The 25,382-nt window shown below is 32.3% G+C and overlaps 1 protein-coding gene across 1 annotated transcript in view; it reads left to right on the top strand.

The window, feature by feature from the left end:
• Positions 1 to 25,382, top strand: part of LOC124360069 (dystrophin, isoforms A/C/F/G/H-like) — a 1,186,422-nt gene that overhangs the window by 56,403 nt on the left and 1,104,637 nt on the right. Inside the window, exons 3-10 of the mRNA XM_046813341.1 lie at positions 8,286 to 8,378; positions 12,108 to 12,185; positions 13,170 to 13,262; positions 16,824 to 16,913; positions 18,399 to 18,597; positions 21,336 to 21,484; positions 22,483 to 22,683; positions 25,083 to 25,264. Coding sequence (XP_046669297.1) covers positions 8,286 to 8,378; positions 12,108 to 12,185; positions 13,170 to 13,262; positions 16,824 to 16,913; positions 18,399 to 18,597; positions 21,336 to 21,484; positions 22,483 to 22,683; positions 25,083 to 25,264 — 1,085 coding nt within the window. The remainder of the gene's footprint in view (positions 1 to 8,285; positions 8,379 to 12,107; positions 12,186 to 13,169; positions 13,263 to 16,823; positions 16,914 to 18,398; positions 18,598 to 21,335; positions 21,485 to 22,482; positions 22,684 to 25,082; positions 25,265 to 25,382) is intronic.

Raw genomic sequence — 25,382 nt, 5'->3', positions numbered from 1 at the left:
TATAAAAAACTGCAATTTAAATTCTGTAATTTTTTATATTATACGCCATATAAATAATACATTTTAATTATAGAATAAAGAGGAAAATAACAGCTAGCGTTAAAGGTTTTCTTGGGTAAATAAGTCGGTTCCCCCAGCAATGTCTCGTAGGGGTTTACTTTAAAGTGTATTAATTATTATTATAGGTACACTTAGAAATTCATAAAATTATTATAAACCAAAACAATCAAAATACCTCGTAGAAGTTTTTTTCTTAAAGATTGAGATATCTTAAAGCTATATGCATAGTTTTGGGACATTTAAATTGACAGCATGTAAATATTTAATAGGAGGTAAGATCTTTTGCATTGTTCATACATTTAAACTAATATTATGTTTTGAACGTTTTAGTTTAAACGGTCAACAAATCTAGAAGTCATTTAATGACTTATCCTATTGCATTGTAGATTTTAACCCTATTGCTGATTGGTATCAAAACTGTTTCTTAAATATCAAACTTAATTTCTTTATAGTTAAATAATCAGTTCTCATTTTATTATCACGCAATGTAATATTATTTAGTTTTAGTACTGTCCATTCTCGGACTTGTTAGTGGTAAGTATAATTATTGTTACTCATTATAAAGAGTTTATTTGTGCTAATTGAAGAATAATAGCGATAAAAATAAACCTACGGCTGTGTTTCAACAATACATGACGCTCTAGCAAAGTCAAATGAGTATTTTAGAGGCTTAGGAAAGCCAATTGCCAAAAACTAGCATAAGGTATTATCTCCGGTTTAAAATGTTGTAACATCGGTTGTTAATGGTGAAGGGGGAAAGCTCTTCAAATTACGAGAGTTGAGTCTAATCCTGGTGTTTAAGTTTTCAAAGAATCTTCTTGAATCCTTTGCCTTAATGTTCTTAATCTGTAAATTTATTTTGTGCTGGGTTATAACGATATAAAACAATTTAATTCCTTCGGTAAGCGGTAAAAAATGTTACAAGAAATAAATGACACCGTTTGTTATTTTGACAAAAACCCAAGCACATCGTTTAGATAAATCGTATTCAGATAAATCGTATTCAAGTCTAGAGAGGGAAACAGGATATTTCGGACATATGGCATCGTTTGTGGTACACACAATCAGTAACTCTATGTTTCGAGATCTCCAATCAGATCTCTTCCTCAGGTGAATAACTAACCTAACACATAACTACAATCTAGGTTGAAATAAACAAAACATACCAAAGCACTGTGACACGCATAAGTAAGGAATTACGAGAACCTTGTTGTGTGTCAACTCCATGCACACTAACTTAAAACACGCACTTAATAACAACAAAATATTCTCGTATTATAACTGAACTACAGAATAATGGTCACAATATGTCTGCACTCACCGGCCAACCACATAGAACTGCAGTTTCTTTTGTAATATAGCCATAATTACTGTTTTAAGCAATGTCCGTATTTGAAAATGATATTAGAGACTAGGACGTAATAAACATGTTTAATGAATTAAATTAAACCCCTTTGATTCTATTTGTCGAAGGCAACACGGGAGAAGGGGTTGCAATTCTTAAAGAAATATGTTTCTCTTTGAATTACGACGCAGCGCTTACTGCAATTTAACTTGGCTGAAACGCCAACTTGGCTGTGAAGATCTATTTATGGTCCTTTCCAGGAAACTGTTTTCATTCCTTGTAATAGCTTCTTTGAAACATTTATTACCCTTTTGAAATTATATAGTAAGAGCTTGTATTATCAGTTCAGTCTTCTAAAAACGAACAATTCTAAAATTAAGCTATGTACATCTTAATAACAATGTGACTTGTTTGGTGCTTCCGGCTTGTGCAAACGTATCTTTAAATTGGTCGTGCTCGTTTATGCGTCGACGGATTTCTTTGAAACAAGTACATTGGAATTGTAACAAAAATGTTCAAATATAGTTGATAGGCTATCTTGTCAAATTGTTATAATTTATGTAAAACAACTGAATTCTATCAAAAGACAAAATGTTTGCTGCTCCCGGCTTGTGCAAGCCTACCTTTAAAGTGGTCGTGCTCGCTTATGAATTGACGGATTTCGTTGAAACGAGAACCGTTGGAATTATTATAAAAATGTTCTTACAGTTGGTATCTATGTTATCTATGTATCTATAAATGTTTATAACTATAATGTTTTTGTTGTTGTTATTTTACATTAAACAATTTAATCAGGCCCCATTTTGTTAACATTGAAGAAAATAACACAATCATCTTTAACAAATTTCCTCTTATCTATTCAAAAGTATGTGTTAAATTGGGTTTGTTTAGCTTAACTAGTTTTGTAAATAATAATTTTTTATAAAAAATACAAAATGGTGGCTAGCGGCTAAACTAGATATTTCCTGATCTATCTTTATATGAAATTTTTTTGTTTGAAACGATGAATACTATCACCCGCAGAAGTTTGTGAACCCCTTTAGTGAACACCCTGTGTATATTATTATGTGTAATGTGTAACGAATCTTCCGGGGGTGCAGAAGAGCGACTGTTCCCTTGATACGTCTCAACTATTGAGAGAAAATTTTATTGGGTGTTTTTTTTTTTTTTTTTTAAATGCACATCAGTACACTTTATTCACAAGTTTTTTAATCACGTTTTTTAGATTCAACTTAACCTCTAAACAATGGAAGTTTCTATGTTAATATTTTAAAATTAAAGTAGAACAATAGCCTACTTGTTATTGGGGTTATAACGAACCGTATTTTAGTGGTTACACTGTCAGTAGGTATATTGTGTTGCTTTTTAATTTAAGGTGTTGCGGTTGACTTTGAGTTTGGAGAATTTTTTGTATTAAATTCATAACTCTTTAAGATAATTTTCATGAAGACGGAAACAATTGAAGAACATCTAGTTTGATCGTTACAGGTGAAATTACAGGCTTTTAGATTAGGAGATTTATGCTGCTAAAGTAAAACATATTAAAAACTTTCTTAAATTGTACATTATTAAATAATATAAATTTTTTATTCATAAATTTATAAAAAGACATGATTCTCTCTGCAGCTGTAATTCATGTACATACTGTACAAATTTCTTACACAGCCTGTAATTTCACTTGTAGTGACATAAACTTGTCTATGTCTTCGGTAAATGTTCATAAAAGCCTATGAATTTTACAACAACAAAAAACTCATCTGATATGTTTTGCAGTGAGTTAACTGGACAAAAGGAGGAGGTAACAATTTATTCCGACCTTTTTTCATGCCTGGTTGAACCTGAGTTCTTTTTGTAAAGCAAGGGCGTCGAGAGGTACGCTTGAGCGCGCTGGACCCCCGTCTCTGGTTACCACAAATATGAAGGGCTAACGGAAAGAACAGGCTAAGTCCATTTTTCTCAATTTTGATTTTTTTGGCTTATATGTTGGTACTCCTGTTGCGGCATATGTAGCATGTGACTAGTTTGGTAAATATCAAGCTCAGTCCCGAGAAAAACAACAATTAAAAAAAAACACCAAAGGGAAAGAATAAGCTCAGTCCATCCAGTATTGGAAAGAAACAGGCTCAGTCCATAGTGCTTGTGTCTGCCACTACGCGCAACACCTGACTTCTTTTACACTTGAATACTGAATTAATGTGAAAATAATGGTGTTATAGAGTGGTGGTTTTCAATGCTTAGTGAGTTTAGTATCTAATTATCATTAATATTACGTGCTATTTTTAATAAACTATGGAAGGTGACATTCCCTCTGATGGTTCTCCAATGAAGCTTGAAACTTCGAAGAAAAGGAAAAGGTATGGTAGGATGTCAGAGGTAAGAAAGAATACTTAACCTATCTTCACATACTATGGGTGAAGATTGCGAATGTACCTTGAAGTGCTTTGAGAATGTCCCAGAGGCGACTAGAAATAGTATTTTAAAGGAATTTAATTTACTAAACTCTGTTGACATGCAAAATAGTTACTTGTGTGGCCTAATTTCAGTCTTGCCCATTCAACGTAGACGGCCTAGAAATGCAGAAAATGCCCGACAAAAACAATGCCTCCTACAAATATAGAGTAAGGGTGAATATTAATGGAACTGTTGAGGATACTGTAATTTGTCGCAAAGCTTTCATTGCTTTTCATGGCATAACTAAAGGCAAAGTTGAGTATTTAGTGTCTAAGTTTGAGGTCAAGTGGTCAATCCCCTTTAGATAAACGGGGTAAACACGATAATAGGCCTTGGAGGCTTTCAGACGTAACTAGAAATTCCATCAAGGCCCACATTGCATCTTTTCCCAGACGAGGCAAGTCACTATGGATTTAAAAGACTCAAAGAAAAAAACTTATCTTTCTGAAGAGCTGAATACAACAAAGATGTATAATTTATTTAAAGAAGCATACCATCAGTTAAAGTTTCTTACCAGTGTTACAGAGGAAAATCCTTTCAAGTGGAATTCAACATATCTTTCTCGGATATCCTCGCACAGACACGTGCAGTACTTGTGATGAATTTTTCAGCCAAAGTTAAGGTATTAGAAAATGAAAAAAAACACATAACTGACAAAAAATTGTTTGACAAAAATTAATAAAGAAATCGAACGTTTACATGTTGAAAACCCAAGTCCATAAAAGAAAAAGCAAGCGCATTCTATAACAAGAAAAAAGATGCTAAAGAGTTTAGTAAAGACTCATGCAGATTATGAAGCTATTGCTTTTGATTTTGGCAAAAACCTGTCTTTGCCCAAACATCCCTACTAACGATGTGTACTATAAAAAGGCAATTGTCTGTTTACAACTTCAACGTTCATATATTAGCAAGTAGAAAAAAAGCGTCTTTTTCATCTACCCAGAATGTTCAGGAAAAAAAGGAAGCGATGACGTATGTTCAAATGCTTCACAAATTTGTTTACGATGAATTGGACGAAAGAGTAAGGAAACTGGAAGTGTTCTGTGATGGATGTTCAGGACAGAACAAAAATTATACATTGGTACGTTTTTTTCCACAATTTAGTTTCATACTGAGCGACGCTTTGACTTAATAAACAGCAAGTTTTTCCAGTGAGGAGGACATAGTTACCTTGAGACTGACAAAAACTTAGGGTTAATCAACCAAAAAAAGCTCGTACTGAGCTTCCACATGACTGGATCGAGGTATTTGAAACAGCTCGGACAAATCCGTTCACCCCTTTATCGTGCACGAAGCCACGATTGATACATTTCGTCAATGGACTGCACACTTAGCACCGTTTTACAAGAAAAAGTGTCCCTTTGCTACCCGCCCTGTCAGAGAAATTGTATTTGAAAATAAAATCTCAAGAAGGAAGTTAAGTTCAGAACAAGTTTTAATGGTGCTTTTGAACTTGCATCCATTACCGAACAATGGATCTGCCACCACATGGAAAAAAATGAGGGAGAATTTCAACCTACCAAACTTTTCATATGAAGGTAAGCAATATTATTTCCACTAGACACAATTTTAACTATTATATAAGGTTGTATAACTTAGTTTATTATTATTACTTTCAATACATTTGAATGTCAATTAAAGTAATACTCATTTAGCACCTGGTGGTGTAGCTACCTAATCTACACTGACGTAAACCTCCTTATTCAGTTATAACTTATAGTTTTAGGTTAATGACATAAAATACATGTTTTTTGTGGTTCTAGGTCTTCTACCGATTCCATTGGCCAAGTACCAAGATTTGCAAGCCTTGAAAAAATTCTGTGGCCCACAAGCTCAAGAATACTATGGAAGTTTGCCTCATGAATAATCTGGACATCAAACTAAGATTGCCTAAGTAGAGTTTACCTTGTATCTTTATTTCATTTGAATAAAAAACATAAATTTCTATTTATATGTGGCTTTTTATTTTACAAGGTTTGGTAAAAAAAACTGGGTAAGCCCATGGACTGAAACTTGTTTTTTGCCGTTCTGTTTTGTACTTATGACTTTTAAGTACGAGTTTTGGGAATAATATACAGTTACAATAATGACGCTTTTGTTAATTTAAAGCAATGTAAAACAACATTTTACTAGGCATTAATTATTATATTCTTGTAGTTATTATTACCCATTGGTAAGGTTTTATTTAACATTTAAACATTAAAAACGCTCTCCTGTAAAAATTACTCAAAATGGACTTAGCCCTGTTCTTTCCGTTAGCCCTTCATATGTGTTGTGTCCAATGCAGTTTTCTTGTGACACATTCAACTTACCAGTGCCACATTCAGTTAATGTTCGAACAACTATTGTTTTGAAAACTGTAAAGTTTTAGTAGTAACTTATTAGTCCTTTTCAACAATATAGTCAGTTATATATGTTACGTAAAGCCCAAGTTTCGTTTAAGGCGTTATTCAAATTATCATAGTCGGATAGTTAAGGAATTTTATGTGTATCGATTATCAGTCATCTAAAGTCGAAAGCTAGCGTAGTTTCGGTTTGTGTAGCGATTATACGTACTCATGTGCAAGACAGGTTATTCAGAGTATAACCGAGCGAGTAGCGATCGGTAGAACTTCAATAGGGTAACCGACGAACGATTGTTTTTATTTGTTTTCGTGTCGTAATGTCCTGGCCAAACATCGGTGTGCGTGTTCGGTTATTGAAGCCTCGGATAAATTAACGTTCCGTTGACACTCCACAGCAAAATGTTACTTTTAGCGGACAACGTTTGCACTGTAAGTGTAAATATTGCACATTGTTTTCGCACAAAATCATCGTTAAAACAAATTAATTTTACGTTTTACGTGTACATTATTTGAAAAGTATATTAATAATTACTGTGCATCAACCAAGCATCAAATAGCTTACAAAATAATTCTCGCATAAGCTATTTGGTGCTTGATTGAAGCACGGTGACGTAAAAGCACGAAATGCAACCCATCGGCCTGTGTTTGACAGCTGGTGATAACTTTGGGAATACTCTTTTTCATCATTTCAGTTATTATTTGAATGCACTTGTGAGGATGTGTACCTAATCATTCGTATTGACTTTTTCCGTATCTTACTCTAACCTGATAGGAGGAACATCGGAAAATAACTGTATTCCCAGTCAGCTTACTATCTGTGGCAGTAGACTAGTTTATTTAGAGCCGACTGTACTGAAACAACCTTGAATTTTAATCTATAAGAACAATATTAAACTTCAAACATTTTAACTTTATTTTTGGTTGTAGAATTATCACATGTTATAATGATGATGGTGATGGTTGATTATCATTAGATGATATCAATACACATCCAATTGTATATTTTTTTCTTTTGAAATGTGTTCTTATTAAATATTTAAATGACGAAGTAAAATGATATTTTCATCTTAGTATCCAATAAAAATATTGAAAAACTCAAAGCCCTATTAATTATATCTTTAAGAGCCAGCTTTAGTGAAATGTTCTAGAGTGGTACACTTTTAAGCCCTTATTATAGGGTCAAAGAATCATGAGAGGCAAGAAGTAGCCATGAAAAATATTTGGGGGGAGGGGTGGGTCCAGACAACTGATATTTTCCGTAGTGGACAGAGAGTAAGGCCCCATTTTGTTCCTTAAAATGTTCTTGGCCCGTTTCATTGTTGAGAACGATTTTTCAACAGTACATGTGAACTAACTGAACTATTTAAATAATAACAATAATTGTTTACTAAAAAAGTATTGAAAAAATTGAAAATTTGCGGGGGGATCCGAATCCCTTGAATCCCCTTGCTGGCTACTTCCTTGATAGGAGTTGTCTCTTGTTAAAGGTGTAATAAATATGCATCTTAACTCATTTATGCATTAGTAAATGTTTTAAAGCGTGTACTTTTTGGACATTAAAGCAATAAAGTACAAACAAGTTAAAGATTTTTTCTGAATAACCATTAAAAATATTAAAAAAAATCCTTTTGTTTTCTTAAAAGTTCAAGTGAGCTTACATATAAATATAATATAATTTTTTTAATCCAAGCAGTAGACTATCAGCATCAAGGGCTGTACTGAGCTTTGGCGGGTCCCGGAAATGATATTCGCCCAGCCCCTCATGTACTACCACCCGTACAAGTGTGGCTGTGACGTGGTTGGGCCCAGGCCCCAGGAAAATTGTCCGAATAAACTGGTCTGAGTACATAAACTGGTCTGAGTACGGACCTGTCAGTATCAGTACAGCACTTAGATAAATTTTGTTGAATTGATGATAGCATTGTTAAAAATCTACAGTTTGTGTATTCATTTAAAATAATATTTTACTGAATGGCTATATTTAGTTAGTAAAAATGTTTTCATTTACAAACTTTAAACAAATATTTGTTACACACAACTGATTAAGTTATTATGAAATTGTCATATTGCTATTCTGATTCCAGAGCAATTGTTCCGTGATCCACGACCTCTTTGTGGATCTGCAAGATGGAACGAGACTGCTGGCACTTCTGGAAATACTCACAGGAAAACAATATGTATGTTTGATAGTATTTAAAGTAAAATAGTTGTTTTACAATTGTATCATTTGTACGTTTGGATTTAAAGTTGTGTGTAAATTATCGTTTGAATGAATGATCAATGTATTTAATGTCTAATGTCAAATCGGTGGAAATAAGGATCAGTAATTAAATTTGAAATCCAAATTTAAAATATGCTTGGTTTCAACTAAACTTATTACAAATTTTGCCTGAGAGCTTGGAAATGAGCTGTCTGTTTAAATACATGGTAATGTTTTTACTTTGATCAATAATATTCTCAGGAAATCAAGTGAATTCTAACAAAGGTCTATTGTATGAATGTACATTTTGTATACTCCAGAGACTAGAAAGTTCTGCATTTTCAGTTTTATAAGTAGTCTGGGGGGGACTTCACTGTATAACCTTCATTTTTGTTCATATAAATGTTTTTTTCCTTGCCATAGGTATTTTATCAAAGCTTGCTTTGCTAACTTCCTTGAAATATTTTTATACCACCATCTCTTATATTAGGCCAAATGCCATTGTGTGTACAAATTACAGAACTTAACTTATCTTTATCATTTTTAGTATAATAATGCTTTAATTTTAAATCAATATGTGGAAATATATTTGTTGTATCAAAAAGATTTATTTCTTTAGTCTTAGATGCAGCAGTTTAATTAATTAATTGACACATGTCGGGCCCAAACCTGTAATTTTCATTGTTGGGGAAAGGAAGTAGATGAACCTCTGAGTAATTGATGTCTCTAGGAGTACCCCAGATGTGGTTGTAGCAGTACTTAAAATTCCTAACCTTTAATTCATGTGAGGTATAACTATGAAACAGCCAATAACTAATGTTAGATTTAAATTAGCATCTAATTTTATTTTAACAATATTTGTAAACATGTTTTTACCAAGAAAAAGAGGATTCTTTTCGATTAATTAAATGTTTGCATCCAAATTACGACTAGCCCTCTTATATGAAGTAACTGCACTGTAAAAGGCAGGATGTAACTTCTGATTTTTATGTAAGAACTTTGAAATCTGGCATTGTCACTGTCTGGATGCTGATGTAATCAGAATGTTTTCTTCACTTGTTCTGGGTCAGCCACCCTCTTTTTGGTAAAACACATTTCCCTTTGCAATAAATAATGGGACCATGAAGAGTTCTCTGTTATAGGTAGCTCTAAGTTTTGTAGAATAACAGGTTGATCGAATTGTTGCCTGTTGTCTTAAGTTTTGTAGAATAACAAGTCTTAGGCTGATCAAAACTTTTGTGACCCTTTCTTCTATTCTGTTGAAATAATGATTAGTTTTCAAGTACTGAAATCGGATAGTGCTAAGTGAATTCCAATACCTGATTTCAAGAATGATCTTGAGTTGAATGTGATCTTTCTCTAAATAATTTAAGTTTTGGATAAATCTTGTTTTCCGTATCTACTCTACTCTCTCACTCTGTGTGAAAGTAAACTCTGACTGTGTATGTAAGGATGATTTATGCAAATTGTGAGGGCTGTGACCTTAGAGCTGCCTCACGGTTAAACAGAGATGTAACGTATTAGGGGTTGCCAAAATGTGAATAAATTCTGGGCGCATTGCCACTTGGATCCGTTGATTTCCTAAAATATGTTTCATTGTAACCACACACACACACATGTGGACCGTGTTTAGGTTTACAGTCGGTTAAAATGACGCTTGCAGAAATCAAGCTCACAAATGTTGTAATTCTAAAACTGGTTGTTTTGTCTAGTGTAGACAAAACTATACCGTACTAAAAAAATTGGAATGCTTTTGCTGTTGGAATTTCAGAACTAATGTTTTCAAAATTTTTGTAGGTTATTAGAATTTGTTCAGTATGTTTTACATTACATTTAGATTTTTTTAAAGTTACTAAACAATAATTTGGATTATCCAACGTAAAAAGCTGGTTGTGACTGAAGATTTTTAAATAATGCGGTTGTGTGCGGAGGAGGTATATAGTTTCTTTGTTAGGTATGATGTACACATATGTTGACCACGTATTATGTACTGAAAAATAAACTTTAAAATTGAATAGTATTAAGCCTTTTCAAGATTTCAAACATATAATTTACATTACAGTACTCATCACAAAATTAATTTTATAACTGTACACTTAAATCTGGTTTGAATTAATGTAATTAATTGAATCAAAATTTAAACGTAAATTAATTAGCAGTAATCGGTGTATACAGAAGAAAATAATGAATTAGCCGATGTAAGGAACTGTTATTGAGAGCCCAGTAAATGGGTAAACATTTCAGCACAGCTCTTCTCAGGTAAATTTGGAAATGCTTTTATATTAAGTGCTTCTCTGTTGTGCTTTGTAGACAGAAATCAGAGACGCCACTTAACTATGGCACTTACCTGTGACAGGCTTAGTACATTTTAATATATACAAGAAAATCATAAATTCTTTCTTGTAGAAATATATTAAACAGTTCAAATTTTCAAATTTGGATATATTTCCTTTTATTTAATTTAAATGTTATGAGAAAAAGTCGTAAGAGCTGCAAAATTGTGTTTAAATCCTTGTAATTATCATGATTTTTACAAGAAGTAACAAAAAGCTTTGTTATTATTTGTATTAATATACTACCATCTTTTATGTGTAAACTGGAACAGGAATGTATGGTCCTTGGATCCAGCACTCTAAAATTTTGTGAGAATCACCAATTAATCGCTATTCAGGTAGAGGTGCGAATCATTGGAGCATAAGCACAGTTTACCACAGTTAATAGGAAATACAGGAAGCAGTATATAGACAGTCTGTTAGACGTCAAGCAGCAATCAGAATAATGAACTCTCCTGTTGTAAACCCTGATGTGGTGTTAAACTGTAAGGAGACCCTCAATGATGAGGGGTGAAAAAATAAAACCTCTCCTTACTCTAAATGTTGGAAGAACAGTAGGAGTTGAAAGAATGGAAGAAGCTGACCAATTAGAAGAAAAGGAGTATTGACAAACCTAATACGACCTGAACCAGGATGGGGGACTGTGTTTGTTACAAGGAAACTGAAGGAACTGAAGTCAGCCTAATAGGAAACATTGGGAACAGTAACCTGAGGCAGAGACAATTAAAACTGATTGTGAACTAAGAGTAGAAGCAAGCTGAGAAGTTATCAGACCTTAAGGACAGGTTTTCTTACAGAGCATTGCGAGGAAGCATTAAGAACACCTGAGGCTTGGTATGAAAGAAGATGGTAACTATAGGTCATCTGAGAAGATGGGCAGAAGGCAATGGTAGTAGAAGAGCACATGTTTTAGGTTATGTTACCTTCCATCCCCCCAATAAGTAATACATCCAAATATTGTACAGCTATCTCTAAATTAAAAGATAAATAATTATTGAATTTGATACTTAATTAATTGTTGTGAGTTTCATTAAATGTAAACATCTAGAGTCCCAATTATAGATTGACGTTTTAAAGTCTTGTCCATGACTGTGGAAGTTTTCAGCACTACCTCCACCTGTCATATTGTCCTAAGATCTTCTATTGATCGTTGAGTTAATCTGTTGCACATATCGATAGTATATAGGAAAAAGATTGAAAATTAAAAGAAGCTTTACTTTAATAAATACATTTCCCACAAACATATACAATATTATTTAATATGATTATGGTTATATGTAAAGCTTTACTTTAATAAATACATTTCCCACAAACATATACGTAATATTATTCAGTATTACAAGACATTAATTATTTATGCTTTTTTACCACAGAAAAGAGAAAAAGGTAGGATGCGAGTCCATCATCTAAACAATGTGAACAGAGCACTTCAAGTCCTTGAACAAAATAATGTAAGTATTCCCCATATAAATTACACAATATTTTATTTACATACTAATTGTAAATAATTTCTAATTATGTACTGAATAATCATAGTAATACCAGTTTGCTGTATAATATATCGATACTTAATAATATGAAGGGTATTGCTTATTACCACCTTCATTGCGACATCTGTCAAGTATATTTCATTAAATACACAGTAATAAAAAAATGTATAGTCTTGATAAATTAGTAGACATGTGAAATTAACATAATTTGTATTTATGTAATTTGTGTACATTATGTGGGATTAACAGACAATGTGATGTTTTAAGTTGTCTGTAATCCTTGGAATCAGTTTAATTGTGTTAATGAAATATTAGTTTTTTACCATATTTCCCACCATTTTTTATGTATAATAATTATATTGAATATATACAGTACAACGAACTTACACTACCTTATTATTTAAAAACAAAAATGTGACATAGAATTAAATCATGAATGGACTGTTGATGAAGTCATGAAATTATTGTAGTATGAAGTGGATAATATTTTTTTCTTTTCTTATTCTGATATAGTAAAAACTAGATCACAAGTGATCAGTTGGATTACATTTTATTCCATCATTTATGGTTTCACAAACATAAACTCATGTTAGATAAAATCTAAAATCTATAAACCTTATCCTCATCAATGTGCAATAAATAAGTTATTAATCATCCATCACTGGAATTTAAAGGAATAGTTCTCGCCCTGAAATTACTTGAAATGTAAAATACCCTACTTGAGTTTAATGGGTAAATGGGTTGTTATAAAAAATAATAGTGTTTAAAATACAATAATAATTTTAAATAACTAATTTACAGGTTATTTTATGGTGTTATTTATCAATTTAAGGAAAACACTTTATTAATTTTCTATTCATAATGAAACAGTAATACTACACTGTTATATACTAGTTGCGCTATGTATTACTAAATAGTAATTATTAATTTGAAATTTTGTTTCAGGTAAAACTTGTAAATATAAGTAGTAATGATATAGTAGATGGCAACCCAAAATTGACATTGGGTCTTGTTTGGAGCATTATTTTACACTGGCAGGTAAGTTCTATTAATTAATTATTAATAATAATTTAGTAAACTAAAAATATAGTTGTGTTCTGTACATAAACTGAACTTTAAATTTGTACAGTGCACAACACAAAAATATTTTCTCAAACCACGTTTTTATTTAAATTTGAACCAACATAACTTTTTCCTGTAGTATTTATTGAAGAAATTGATATTTGTTATGCCATAAATCCATTTTGAATAAAGTAATGCTCATAAGATAATTGTTTTTGTAATAATTGAATTGGCATCTTGTACAGACAAAAAACATACGTGTTAGTTGTTCATTTAAAATACTATGTATTCAACATGTTGTTTGTTAATTGTATACAAATAAAGATTTAGGCAGATTATACATCATATACTCATTTATGAAATTATTTTTTTTCTTTTATGTACCATAACAATTGTTTCATTTAGCATTGATGAAATCAAAGAAGAAATATTATTTTGTGTATGTTCTTTACAGAACGTTTACCAACAATATAATTAATAGTTTTCACAACCGTGTGAACAAAATTTAACAATATAATATGTTAGATGCACTCAGTCATATTAGTGCTTGTTTGTTCTAATAAATATCTAAGCAGGTATATGTTCTTGAACAATCTGTTAGTTAGAAAAACAAAATTTGTAATAAAGTTCACAGACGAAATATGAATTTGTCAAATAAATTTAAACATACAGTATCATATAGTATTTTGATAAAAATACATACAAAAAATCAATATTATATTCATCCATTCAACATCTATTTGAATTTGAACTAGGTTTGTTTACTAATTATATTTTCTCTTGATAATATATTTCTTAATGACAAAAGTACAAAAATTTGTGTAGAGAAATTCAAGTTTGTTGCTGAGTTTCATATTAGTTCTCAAAAATTGAATTATTCAGAATATTTTAAAACAAAAATATGATACAGATCATGACTATAAAGTAAGTTAGGCTACCTACTTTTCTAAATGGTTTTTCACGAATGATAAAGTTTCCATAATTAACAATTCTCTCTCTATCCTTATCGCAAGCTGAAGACTATTTTTATAATTTTTAACCGCCCACGATTGTGGATGGTAATTAATGCGGTGTCACACCTTGCTGTGTTATGTGTGTGCACAGTTCCCCTTAACTGATGAATGAACAAATTCAAGTACTTTACTTCCAGTGATGTAATTAAGGGGGACTATTGATTCTAGATGCTGACTAACAAAAGAGGCACAAAAAACATGTATATAAAAATATATGATATTTTATATTCTATTTAGTTTTGGAAATTTTTTATTTTCTTCACTTATTTGTCTTTAGTATAATTGGTAGCTGAAGTTTTTCAAGTAATGTTATTTCTGTAGCTACATATTTTTCGAAATATTCTACATTTGTATATTTTTTGTACCTGTGTAAAATAAATTTTTCATGAGCAATTAGACTTATTAAGAATGCATCTGGAGCATAGTTAGTAAAATATAGAGTAATTAAAACACTATTTTGGAGGCATTCTTTGTTTGAAGTTTATTTTTGACGATGGAAGGATTGTGAAGGAAACTGGATTTTTTCGGACATTTGCTATCGTTCAGTGAAACAATAAATCAGTAACACTTTTATTGGAGGCAATATTTTTCAAGTATATTACTGTCAGTGGTGGAGCATTTCATAATTTTGAAAAGGCAATAAGTAAAATAAAAATTTTGTCTGTTGTGAAAAATGGCAACACCATAATTTTTTAAAGGAATTAATAAAATGAACATTGAGTTTTTAATACAAAGTTTGCGAGGAGATGGGAAATTAGTTTGTTGTATGAAGACTGTTAACCATGTATGGAATCAGGAGGAACTGTGGAAGGAAATGCTATTGCAAATCTGAATGTGCGTCTTCTGTATCAAAGAACAACAGGTGCTGTTTGTGCTGAGAAGAAGGATTTTATGAACAGTCATAGGCTTCTTGCCTACCCTCATTGTAACCTTGGCATATATAAGATGATGATTTATGTATATAATCTTTACATTTTATGTCAATAAAAATCATGTTACTGCCTAAGTCATCTTTCATTTCCATACTGTAAAAATTGCATATCTTCTGCCTGTTTCTGTAGACCTGATTAAAACTAAGTTGACCTCTCCTGAAAATCAATACTAAATCCGCCCTTGTATCCTTAAATACCGTTTTAAATAGCTAAAATTTCTGATTGATAAACAAAAACGTTTTCTTCTATTTTCTTGTTTGTTAGAAAAGAAATGTTCAAAAGATGACAAGAAATATTAATACATTAAAAGAATGAACCCAACAAAATACCAAATATTGATTGTTCCACCTTAGCAAACAAAATGGCCACATTAATATAAATTTAATTAATAGGCTGTCTTTAAATAAAAAGGAATTACTTGTCTCTCTTGGGTCACTGTATAATGTGCCACTAAGGAATAAGAAAAATTTTCTGAAAGAAAATTTGGAAATAGAATTTCTGAAGGATCTCTTGTCATTTCAAAAGCCTGAAATGAGATGTTGACTAAATTTTCTGTGAATGAGGATACATATCATAATAAACACATGACTTAGCCTACGTAAAAAAGGATTCTGCCAATCAAGAGGCAATATCATTCTGGGAAGGAGGAAGCATTGGGGATGCATTCATTTTTTGGTTAGGAGAATATTTGTATGTTTTAAATTCATAGCCCTTACCGTAATTTCCTTAAAGACAGATAAAGCTGAAAAAGATTTTACCACTCCACCAGGAATTACAGACATTTGAAGTACCTAGCAAATTTAAGCAATCTTGTCATCAGGCCCAAATAAAAACTACTGTTGATAAAAACATGAAGTTTTTACATTGTTTATATAATGTATAGATTCAGAGAAAAACATGTTTTTTATTAATTAATGAAATGTATATAATTTAAGAAAATGACATATCAACAAAACTATTTCCTTAATGTAAATTATATTTTGTTACAAATAAAAAAAGTCTCTCCCTCCAGTCATCTTTCAAACTTGACCGTAAAAAAAATCATATCCTTATCTTCAATCATGTTTCCTTTGATTTAATTGTAAGATATCTCCAATATACTGTTTTAAATTTTTTTTTCTATTTTGTCTGTCTTCAGAAATTGTATCTTAAAGAGCTGTAAGGATACATTTTATCATAAAGTTAAAAATAGAAACATATCCAAACAGAAAGTTTTTTTTTTGTGGTGGGAGAAGGCTGACATACAGGGTAGTTTGTAAAATACCCTCAAGAAATAGGGGAACAGGAATTTTCCTACAGGAAATTATTGAGCTTTAAGACCTCATAAAGGTGTTCTAGCTTAAAAAAAAAAAAAAACTACTGGGTGCAAATTTAATAGTTGCCTTTTAAAATTTGGGGGGGGGGGGAGCTTGAGCACCCTGAGCCAGTTCTCTTATATACATCCATACAGTAAGTAGTAGCTCATTAATTGGCACTAATGGGATTATGACCTGGGTATTGTATTATGTAGGCGAACATTATTTTTGGCTATGCAAATAAAAGTGTTTATAAATTTAACCTTCTGCACAGTTACAAAACTTATCTGTCTGCAGGTACATTACCATTTGAAAGATCTGATGTCAGAGCTCCAGCAGACCAACCTGGAGAAGACATTGCTGGCATGGTGCAGGCAGAACACTCAGGTCTGATCATTCACAATGTAGTATTGCATTTAATCTTTAGTTTTTAGAATTACAACTTTGCCAAATGTTTGTGACTAAGCAATTAATATTTTAAACTGAATTAGAGACTTGTTTCTACTTGTATGCAATAGATGCATATGGAAGTGTTACAATACGTTTATTGATTCAGTGTTCAGTGCAATTTCAGACGAAATAAATTAAACAGAAACATTTTAAGTGATTATTCATGCATTAATTAATATTTCTTACACCCCACAATTCTGTTTTGAATTTTTGAAATATTTTTATATCTATTACAATTACTATTACAGATTTTAGTACAATCTAAATCGAAATATAAATCTGTTTGAATGTTGGAGAACATTATTTTACTCTTATTAGTTTGTTAAGGAAAATTCCTTCTTTAATATAATTATTTTATGCAAGATTGTACTAAAGAATTCAACACAATTAATTACGATGTAAATATGCAAAAATGTGTAAAGTTAAACAAATAACTCCCAACACACACATTTATGAGCAAATAAAAACAAATTCAGACCGATCAATGGATTTGTGTGTGTTAATAAAAGCACATTACACCAGAAACCCATCATGAAATTACTGGAGAACTTTGAATAAGCAACAAATCATCTCAAATTGAAGATAATATGAAGTTTGCAAACTTTCTTTGCTCACACCAATATGCTAAAGTGGTTTAGTAAGCTACAACAGTTGGTTTCTCTTGTAACGTTGAGTTTAAATCATCCATGATTTACTTGATATAAAACTTAAAGTAAGAAATATTACATGTTATACAGCATTAATTTGTTATGAATATATGCAACTAATAAAAAAATGTATATTATAATGTTTTAATCGTAGTGTTACAAATTATTAAATTTATTATCCTTTCTTTGTTTTCATTGTTTAGATAGATATAATATTTCTGGTATTCTTATGAAAATTTCACACAAAAATATGTAGCATAAAATAAATTACTGCATTTACTTTACAAAAGTTTATATACATACAGTAAAATCTTTTAAAAAAAATTGTAAATTTATACCTTGAACATGAAACCTCCAATCCGCCACCGTTCACCGTTTTGATTGGTGTTCTAATATTGTTTTAGTATTTATTTACTATGATGGATTTAATAACATAAAAATTAATTTAGCAATAACACCAGAGAAAATTAATTCTGAAAGTTATAAATTGTGTAAATATGTGATATACTCTATATTATAATATTTGATCTATTTTGTAACAGAACTGTTCTGGTGTGGATGTGAGGAACTTCACAACATCGTGGTCAGACGGCTTTCAACGCCCTTCTACAACACTTCAGGCCGGATTTATTATAATATTTGATCTATTTTGTAATAGAACTGTTCTGGAGTGGATGTGAGGAACTTCACAACATCATGGTCAGATGGCCTGGTGTTCAATGCTCTTCAACATCACTTCAGACCAGATTTATTAATTTGATCTATTTTTTAACAGAACTATTCCGGGGTGGATGTGAGGAACTTCACAACATCATGGTCAGACGGCCTCGCGTTCAATGCCCTTCTACATCACTTCAGGCCGGATTTGTTCGATTTTGCCAATGTCACCCGTCGCCACCCCAATGCAAGACTGGAACATGCATTCCGTATCGCACAGGAGCAGTTTGGAATTGAAAAACTTCTTGATCCTGAAGGTTTGTAATTCTAGATTAGATTTTATGAGAAATATAGAATTAATATACTTTTAGCTCTATTTTATTAACAAAAATTTAAAATATTAAACTCTTTGAAACCATGTTATGAAAGCAAATACCACTAGTAAATGCAATATATATATTAGCCCCATATTTTAGGCCCCACAATCAATGGCTTTCTTAGGACAAGAGGAACCTATATCAAATTTCAAATATCTCAGACCTTTCCATTAAGAGTTATCCCTCTGACAGATAGGTAGATGGATGGACTGACAGATGGAAGGATAGATGGTTAGGTAAAGACACAATTTTAATAAGACCGTCGGTTCCTAATAAAAGGTTACTGCCTATCATTACTGGAGTTCTGGAGTTTTATGTATTGATACAGAGGGGTGTAGTGTCTTGTTTGATAAGGTAAAACAAACATTTTATATCAGCATCTAAATTCAATTATGATTGAGCATAAACAATGGATCAATAGTTTATTTTGATATGGCAATTTGGTTTAGGTTACTCTATAAAATTAACAAGAGTATAGTACGCTCCGTGTTAAATTATACCATCAGTAATTTAGTACTCAGAACATGTTGAGAGTTACAAGTATATTTTAATTTTGAAGTATGTTAGTATTACTTTAGATACCAGTACAACATACATTAGTTAGAGTTTAGAATTGTAAGACTAAAGAAGAAGACACTTACCCACCTCATATTCTCAGATTTATCAGATTTTATTTACTACAGTACTTGCTAACGATGTATTTCTTACATTTAAATTACAAGCACCACACCATTGGTTGTCAGCTACATTAGTTTTGGTGTAGGGTATCAAAAAGGTTAAAATATGAAATGATAATTATTTCTCAGATCATATTTTCCCTACCTAATCAATTGACACATAATCAATTTCTTTGTTTGTGGGAATTTCTCCATTGGTATTAAGTAAAACCAAGTTGTGTGCTTTATTCAATGTAAATTAACTCTTGGCTCCTGGACTATCTCGTATGTTCTTGATTTATATGGTTGTATATTACAACCTTTAGTATAACTATACGGGTTCACCGACTATAGTATTTTCAGTTATTTGCACATCTCACTGTACGTATCTCTTGGCTGTAAATTTAATTATGTAGGCTCTATATGGCACCAGAAGTATGAGTTCCGGATTTGTTACAGTCACGCCTCGTTATACATTTCCATATCACAAATGACATTCAGAATACTTCATAGGTAATCTCTGCAACAAGCCAAATAAATTTGTATATTACGTCAAGTGCCATACTGCGTTTCTTGCATTGGCTTTCTAAGTTACGCCGAATTGACATCCTAAAATAAGTTGGCATCAACTGTACGAGAGAGTTTCAATGGTTTTCTCATCCTATCCAAGGACAGGTTATTCTCTTTCATATTCATTTATCTTGCATTGGCCTTGCAGTAATTGATGGCCATTAACACCTTCACTGTGACACGACTCATGTACTGACTTTAGGATACTGAGAGTACTGGTGATGTGCGTCTACACAGTCAATGTGGTTAACTATGGTACATCTCTATCTAGATTATATGATGTAAACACTTTCACTGTGACACTTATGATAGTGTGTGATAGTGTGATTAGTAATGATATGCACCCGTTGCAGTCAACATGTTAAACTATGATATATTTCTATCTATATGACATGATGCTAACACGTTCACTGCAACATTTAGGATAGTGTGATTAGTAGTGATGGGTGATGTGCATCCATGCAGTTAATGTGTTAATGTACATGCATTGATTGACTGAAAGTTCCTAATGTTTTTGCATTTTGAGAAAATGTATTGACAGAATTCATAAAGTACAGAATATGGCTGTGTTTTTTTTAAAATTTATTGTAGTTTCATCATCTATTTCAGTTTTATATTATTATTACAAAGTGCCAGTCTAAGCTTTTAACCCTGTTTTTGGATGCCGGTGTCCCCACAGTATGTTGATAGGAACGTAACCCACAAGTCTCTGTGAGTTGGTAGGGAGGCCTGGTGGGCAGACTGCCGGACCACACACTATTTGCACTGATGTGTGGGAGAAAATTTGCACTCCTACCCTGGTTGACACGCTCGTGGCATCGGCCAGTTGGAAGCTGGGCTGGGGGAAGGGGATGCGCTTGCGCACTCTGGAAAAGGTGAAAGCCTATCAAAGTTCCTGACCACTGATATGGTGACTACCGAATGTGTGCAGACTGAAGACTTATAGCATTGGTCACCGTCCTGTAGGATGCTGCCACCAGCAACTTTTGTGCTTCACAGGTGTAATCATACCAAGAGATGTAGCTCCTGAAGAATGAGGATTACTGTAGTGTGAAATTGGAGATAAGATATGGAGGTTTTTCCATTTTGATTCAAATTTGTACAAATACCTTCTCTATTTTATAAAAATCACTTATCAAGAAGCTATTTCCAGGAAACAGCTTATGAACCTTGTATTCGTGAAGTGTATTCATTAATACTACATAACATGCTACACAATTAAAGGAATTTGTTCTATTTATTTAAATTTAAAATTGCTTATTATTTTAATATATTTAATTATAAATAGAAAGCATTAACTTTACAAAAGTGCTTCTCCAAGCTGCTACATCCCCTTATCTCATTTATAAGACCAAACTACCCATTTATGTACTGTACTTTTAAATGAAATTTTAACAGCAAAACCTTTTAACAAAGTTCAAGTGAATATATAGTATCACGTGGTATTTACAGATGTGAACACGTCAGTTCCGGACAAGAAGTCAGTTATGATGTACGTCATGTGCCTCTTCCAGTCTCTCCCCCACTCGTCCCTGGAGGTGACAAGCCTCGACTTCCTGCAGTCAGATACTAGCAGCTCCCTCGCCTCTCCACTGCCTGAGGTAAGTATATGTTTCACCGGTTTTGGAACATCATAAGGGGTGGTCCCTTAATTGCGTAACACTAAAATCAGACTTTTCAGATCCCCATCTGTTCCTTGTATTGGTAACACTACCCTTCTCAAGAATTGTGCAACACTGCCACTAACACACCCCTAATGTATATTATTCTAAAAATTTGTTATATAATAAATACAATTTAAACTCCTTCAAAAGTTATTAGGTCTACTTCCTGATTTATTAATTTAAAACTAGCATTTCATTAAGCTGTTCTGATCGGTGTATGCAATTTTGTAATTTCAAATAAATGATTGAAACGGTTTTTCTCTGTCCACTTTTTTAGACATTTTATTTAACTAAAATCTAAATTCAAACAGAGTAGCAAAACAATCACTACTCTATTGCTTGGCACAGCACTCACTGTACTATTTCAAAGGACTGTAGTATGCAAATGCATTGACAGATTGTAATAGTAATGTGATAAAATACATACAAAATTCTGTGCCTGCTTGTTTTTTGCATCAGTTGCCACATGCTTGTTTGTACATGACACCAGAATGTGTACCAGCAATGTTTCACAAAATTTTAACTTTGCAGCCGAGTGCGTGAGTGAGGAAAACTGTTTCTCCAAACACCACTGTACCTTTATTAATATTGTGTAGTAAATATTGCATTGTATTAGTTGTATACTCAATGCTTTGCATATTGTTGGAGTTGTCCAACAATGATGTTAACTACGCTATACAGGGCATACACATTGATTCTGCACATGATTAGTTTCTACCATGGAGTTTCAATAATTTTATTAAAATCGAAGATAAAATTTCACTGACAAAATGTGATGGTTCATATTACATATCACACAATATTGGTAATGTTATTGTACAGTAAGGCATGATTTCTATCATTACAAACATTTGGTAAAATTCGCGCTTGCTGTAGGCTTTGTTGTGGTCGTTGATAGTTCCTATGTTCTGAAATGAGTTATGTATCAATGACAGGGTGTGCTGGGCGAGGCGGAGGCCCGGACATCAAGGCCGGTAAGTCTGGCCACCAACGCCTCTGTGGAACTCGGTGGTTACCAGGTTGCGATGGAGGAAGTCCTCACCTGGCTACTGGAGGCTGAGGACCGGCTCAGTCAGGACCTCATGTTGGCGGAGGCTGATCTCGAGACTATCAAGGAACATTTTCACTCTCACGAGGTACACAAAAATAGTCACCTAAAACACAATTTTTTTTAATATGTCCTGCCGTTTGAAAAGAGTTCTATAAAATTTGTGCACTGAAATTTTAGAAAATGAACTGATTTCATTTATCAGTTAAATGAAATTGGAATTTATCAAATAAAATTATTCTGATTTTTCCTTGTAACCTTCTTGCTTTTAATATGGCTGCTCATAGTTTAAAAAAAATATATAAATATAAGTGTTGATGTATATTAATAAATTATTTTGCTAAACAAGAACGTTTTGCATTGTAAATAATAAATTTACTATTACTGCAAAAAGTAATTAGTTTTAATTTGGGAAATATAGCTCTTAATATTGTTGTAGGTTGCTATAAGTAGAACAACCACTGTGTTCAGATTGTCCACTTTATTTATATACTTATATATATATATCTATCTATATATATAAAAATGAATGTTTGTATGTTTGTCCTTTATGGAATCGTGAACTATTGGACCGATCATGATGAAAATTTGTACGTATATGTATTTTTCCACGGAGAAGGTTTATAAGCTATGCCCATCCCTTTCCCGATTCAGGATTCCGCCCCACTGGTTACAGAAATACCCATAAGAAATGCATTGCAGCAAACATATGTTAACGTCTTTTCAAATTTTTAATCAGCTGTTCTTTGTAAACATATATTACACTTATAGTTTTAAAGCATAGAGTAAGCTTAAGAGAAACGACAAATTTTGTTTAAACTGTTTTTGCAATCACTGTTAAACATAGACTTTACTATCCAGATAATACAATTCAAATTTGACGTAAAAATTCACCTTTAACTGCAATATTTATTTAATATAAACCATGCTCATGCTTGATCAGAAGAGTAATGCAGATATCATAATTACTATCTTACGTTGGCTACAAATATAAAGAATGTTATAAAATCAACCTTAGTTGTTTTTTTTGACAGAAGTATGGTTCTCAAAACTCCGTGTGTACATATTCTCTCGATCGAGACAACAAAGCAAGCTCAATTGTGGCATCGGAGATATAACTAATTTAATCTAAAATTTATTATAGTAAAAAAAAAATTTACTAAGTAATATAAGGACTTCGGTTCTTAAGATTTGCGTGCGAAGCCGTGGGTAACAGCTAGATAGAGGCAGGAATATGGTACATACCTTCATAATACGCCCAAGAGGCTCACGATGGAACGACTATCAATTATCTCAGCAATGTTTAGAATGTGATAGAAAAAGAATAAGTGAATATAGTGTACTGTTTTCAACGGGAAATTGCGTGCGAAGCCGCGGGCAACTTTTGCAAAAAATTATTGAAATGCGCAGCAAAGCGCGCCGGGCCCGCTAGTATATATATATAAATGAATGTTTGTGTGTTTGTCCTTTATGGAATCGCAAAATATTAGACAGACCATTATGAAAATTTGTATATATACATATTTTTTCACGGAGAAGGTTTGTAAGCTATGCCCATTGATGTAACTCACCACCAAGCGGCGCTGCAAAAAATAAAAGGTCTCAAAGCGCTTGCACACTATAAACTGCAATTAGGAGACAGTTACGTATATTACATAGCCAAACACTATTTGAAGGCGCTAAGTTATTATGTATATTTATCTTTAAGATACATTTCTGATTGAACTTAAAGTTTAAGTGTTAGACCACTTTATAATAAAGTACATGTACGTGCACAATGGCTATAAACATAAACATATTTTCTTGATCGTGGCAACAAGGCAAACTCTACATCAGCGTTGTAAATATAATTCAATTAAACCAGAAGTTCACATACACGGGCAAAGCTTACGAAAAACGTGCAAAGCCGTGGGAAACAGCTAGTTATTTATAAAAATAAGTGTTTCATACTGGATGAATTAATCACTCACCATTCTGTAAGATCAAAATTGTTTGTAGCTCATGTTTTTTGAGAGCATTGATGTGGTTATAAAAGAACTAACATGAAAATTTTACTATATTTATTTTTAAATTTGATACTCTATCTAAATCTACATTTAAAACAGCAGTAAACAGGCCAATAACAAAGTAAAATATCTAAAAATTTGTTGAGGTTTTAAAAGTTTCTGTTAAATTTAACTTACAAATCACCATGTTTATTGGTACCCATGAAAACAGTTTATATTGCCACCATGCAGCTATCGTAGTTGTGATTATTTACGTTTAGTTAGGTACGGAGTAAAATTACCTTTAACTTACATGTTTTATGTAAAAAAACTCATTATGAAGTTGAAAATTACAAAAACTTTTTAATATTATGAAACTGTAAAAAATAAGATTTATTATCACCCTATTTCACTATTTTTCTGACAGTTGAACCTGTGATAAAGCTGGCAGAAGGATATTATACACAATTTGTCATACTACAATAAATCTTGCTGTCTACAGGGGTTCCTGTTAGAGTTGTCTGGACATCAGGAGGGAGTGGGGGCAGTACTAGAGGAGGGAGCAAGAATGTTGTCTGAGGGAGGTTTGAACAGAGATGAGGAGGACGAGGTCAGAGTGCAAATGAGGTTGCTGAATTCCAGATGGGAAGCTTTACGCCTGAAAGCCATGGAGAAGCAAGCAAGGTACTGAAATAAAATACTGTACAATGTAAAGATATAGATCACATCATTACCTTTCTTTAGTATTATTTTTCAGTTTTGATTTTTTTTGTTTTTAATTATTTAGATGTTCTTACTGGTT

This window comes from Homalodisca vitripennis, chromosome 4 (genome assembly GCF_021130785.1).
Source record: "Homalodisca vitripennis isolate AUS2020 chromosome 4, UT_GWSS_2.1, whole genome shotgun sequence".
Classification (NCBI taxonomy): domain Eukaryota; kingdom Metazoa; phylum Arthropoda; class Insecta; order Hemiptera; family Cicadellidae; genus Homalodisca; species Homalodisca vitripennis.
Note: the sequence above shows the minus strand (reverse complement) of the source record. Positions and strands in the feature narration are given on the sequence as shown.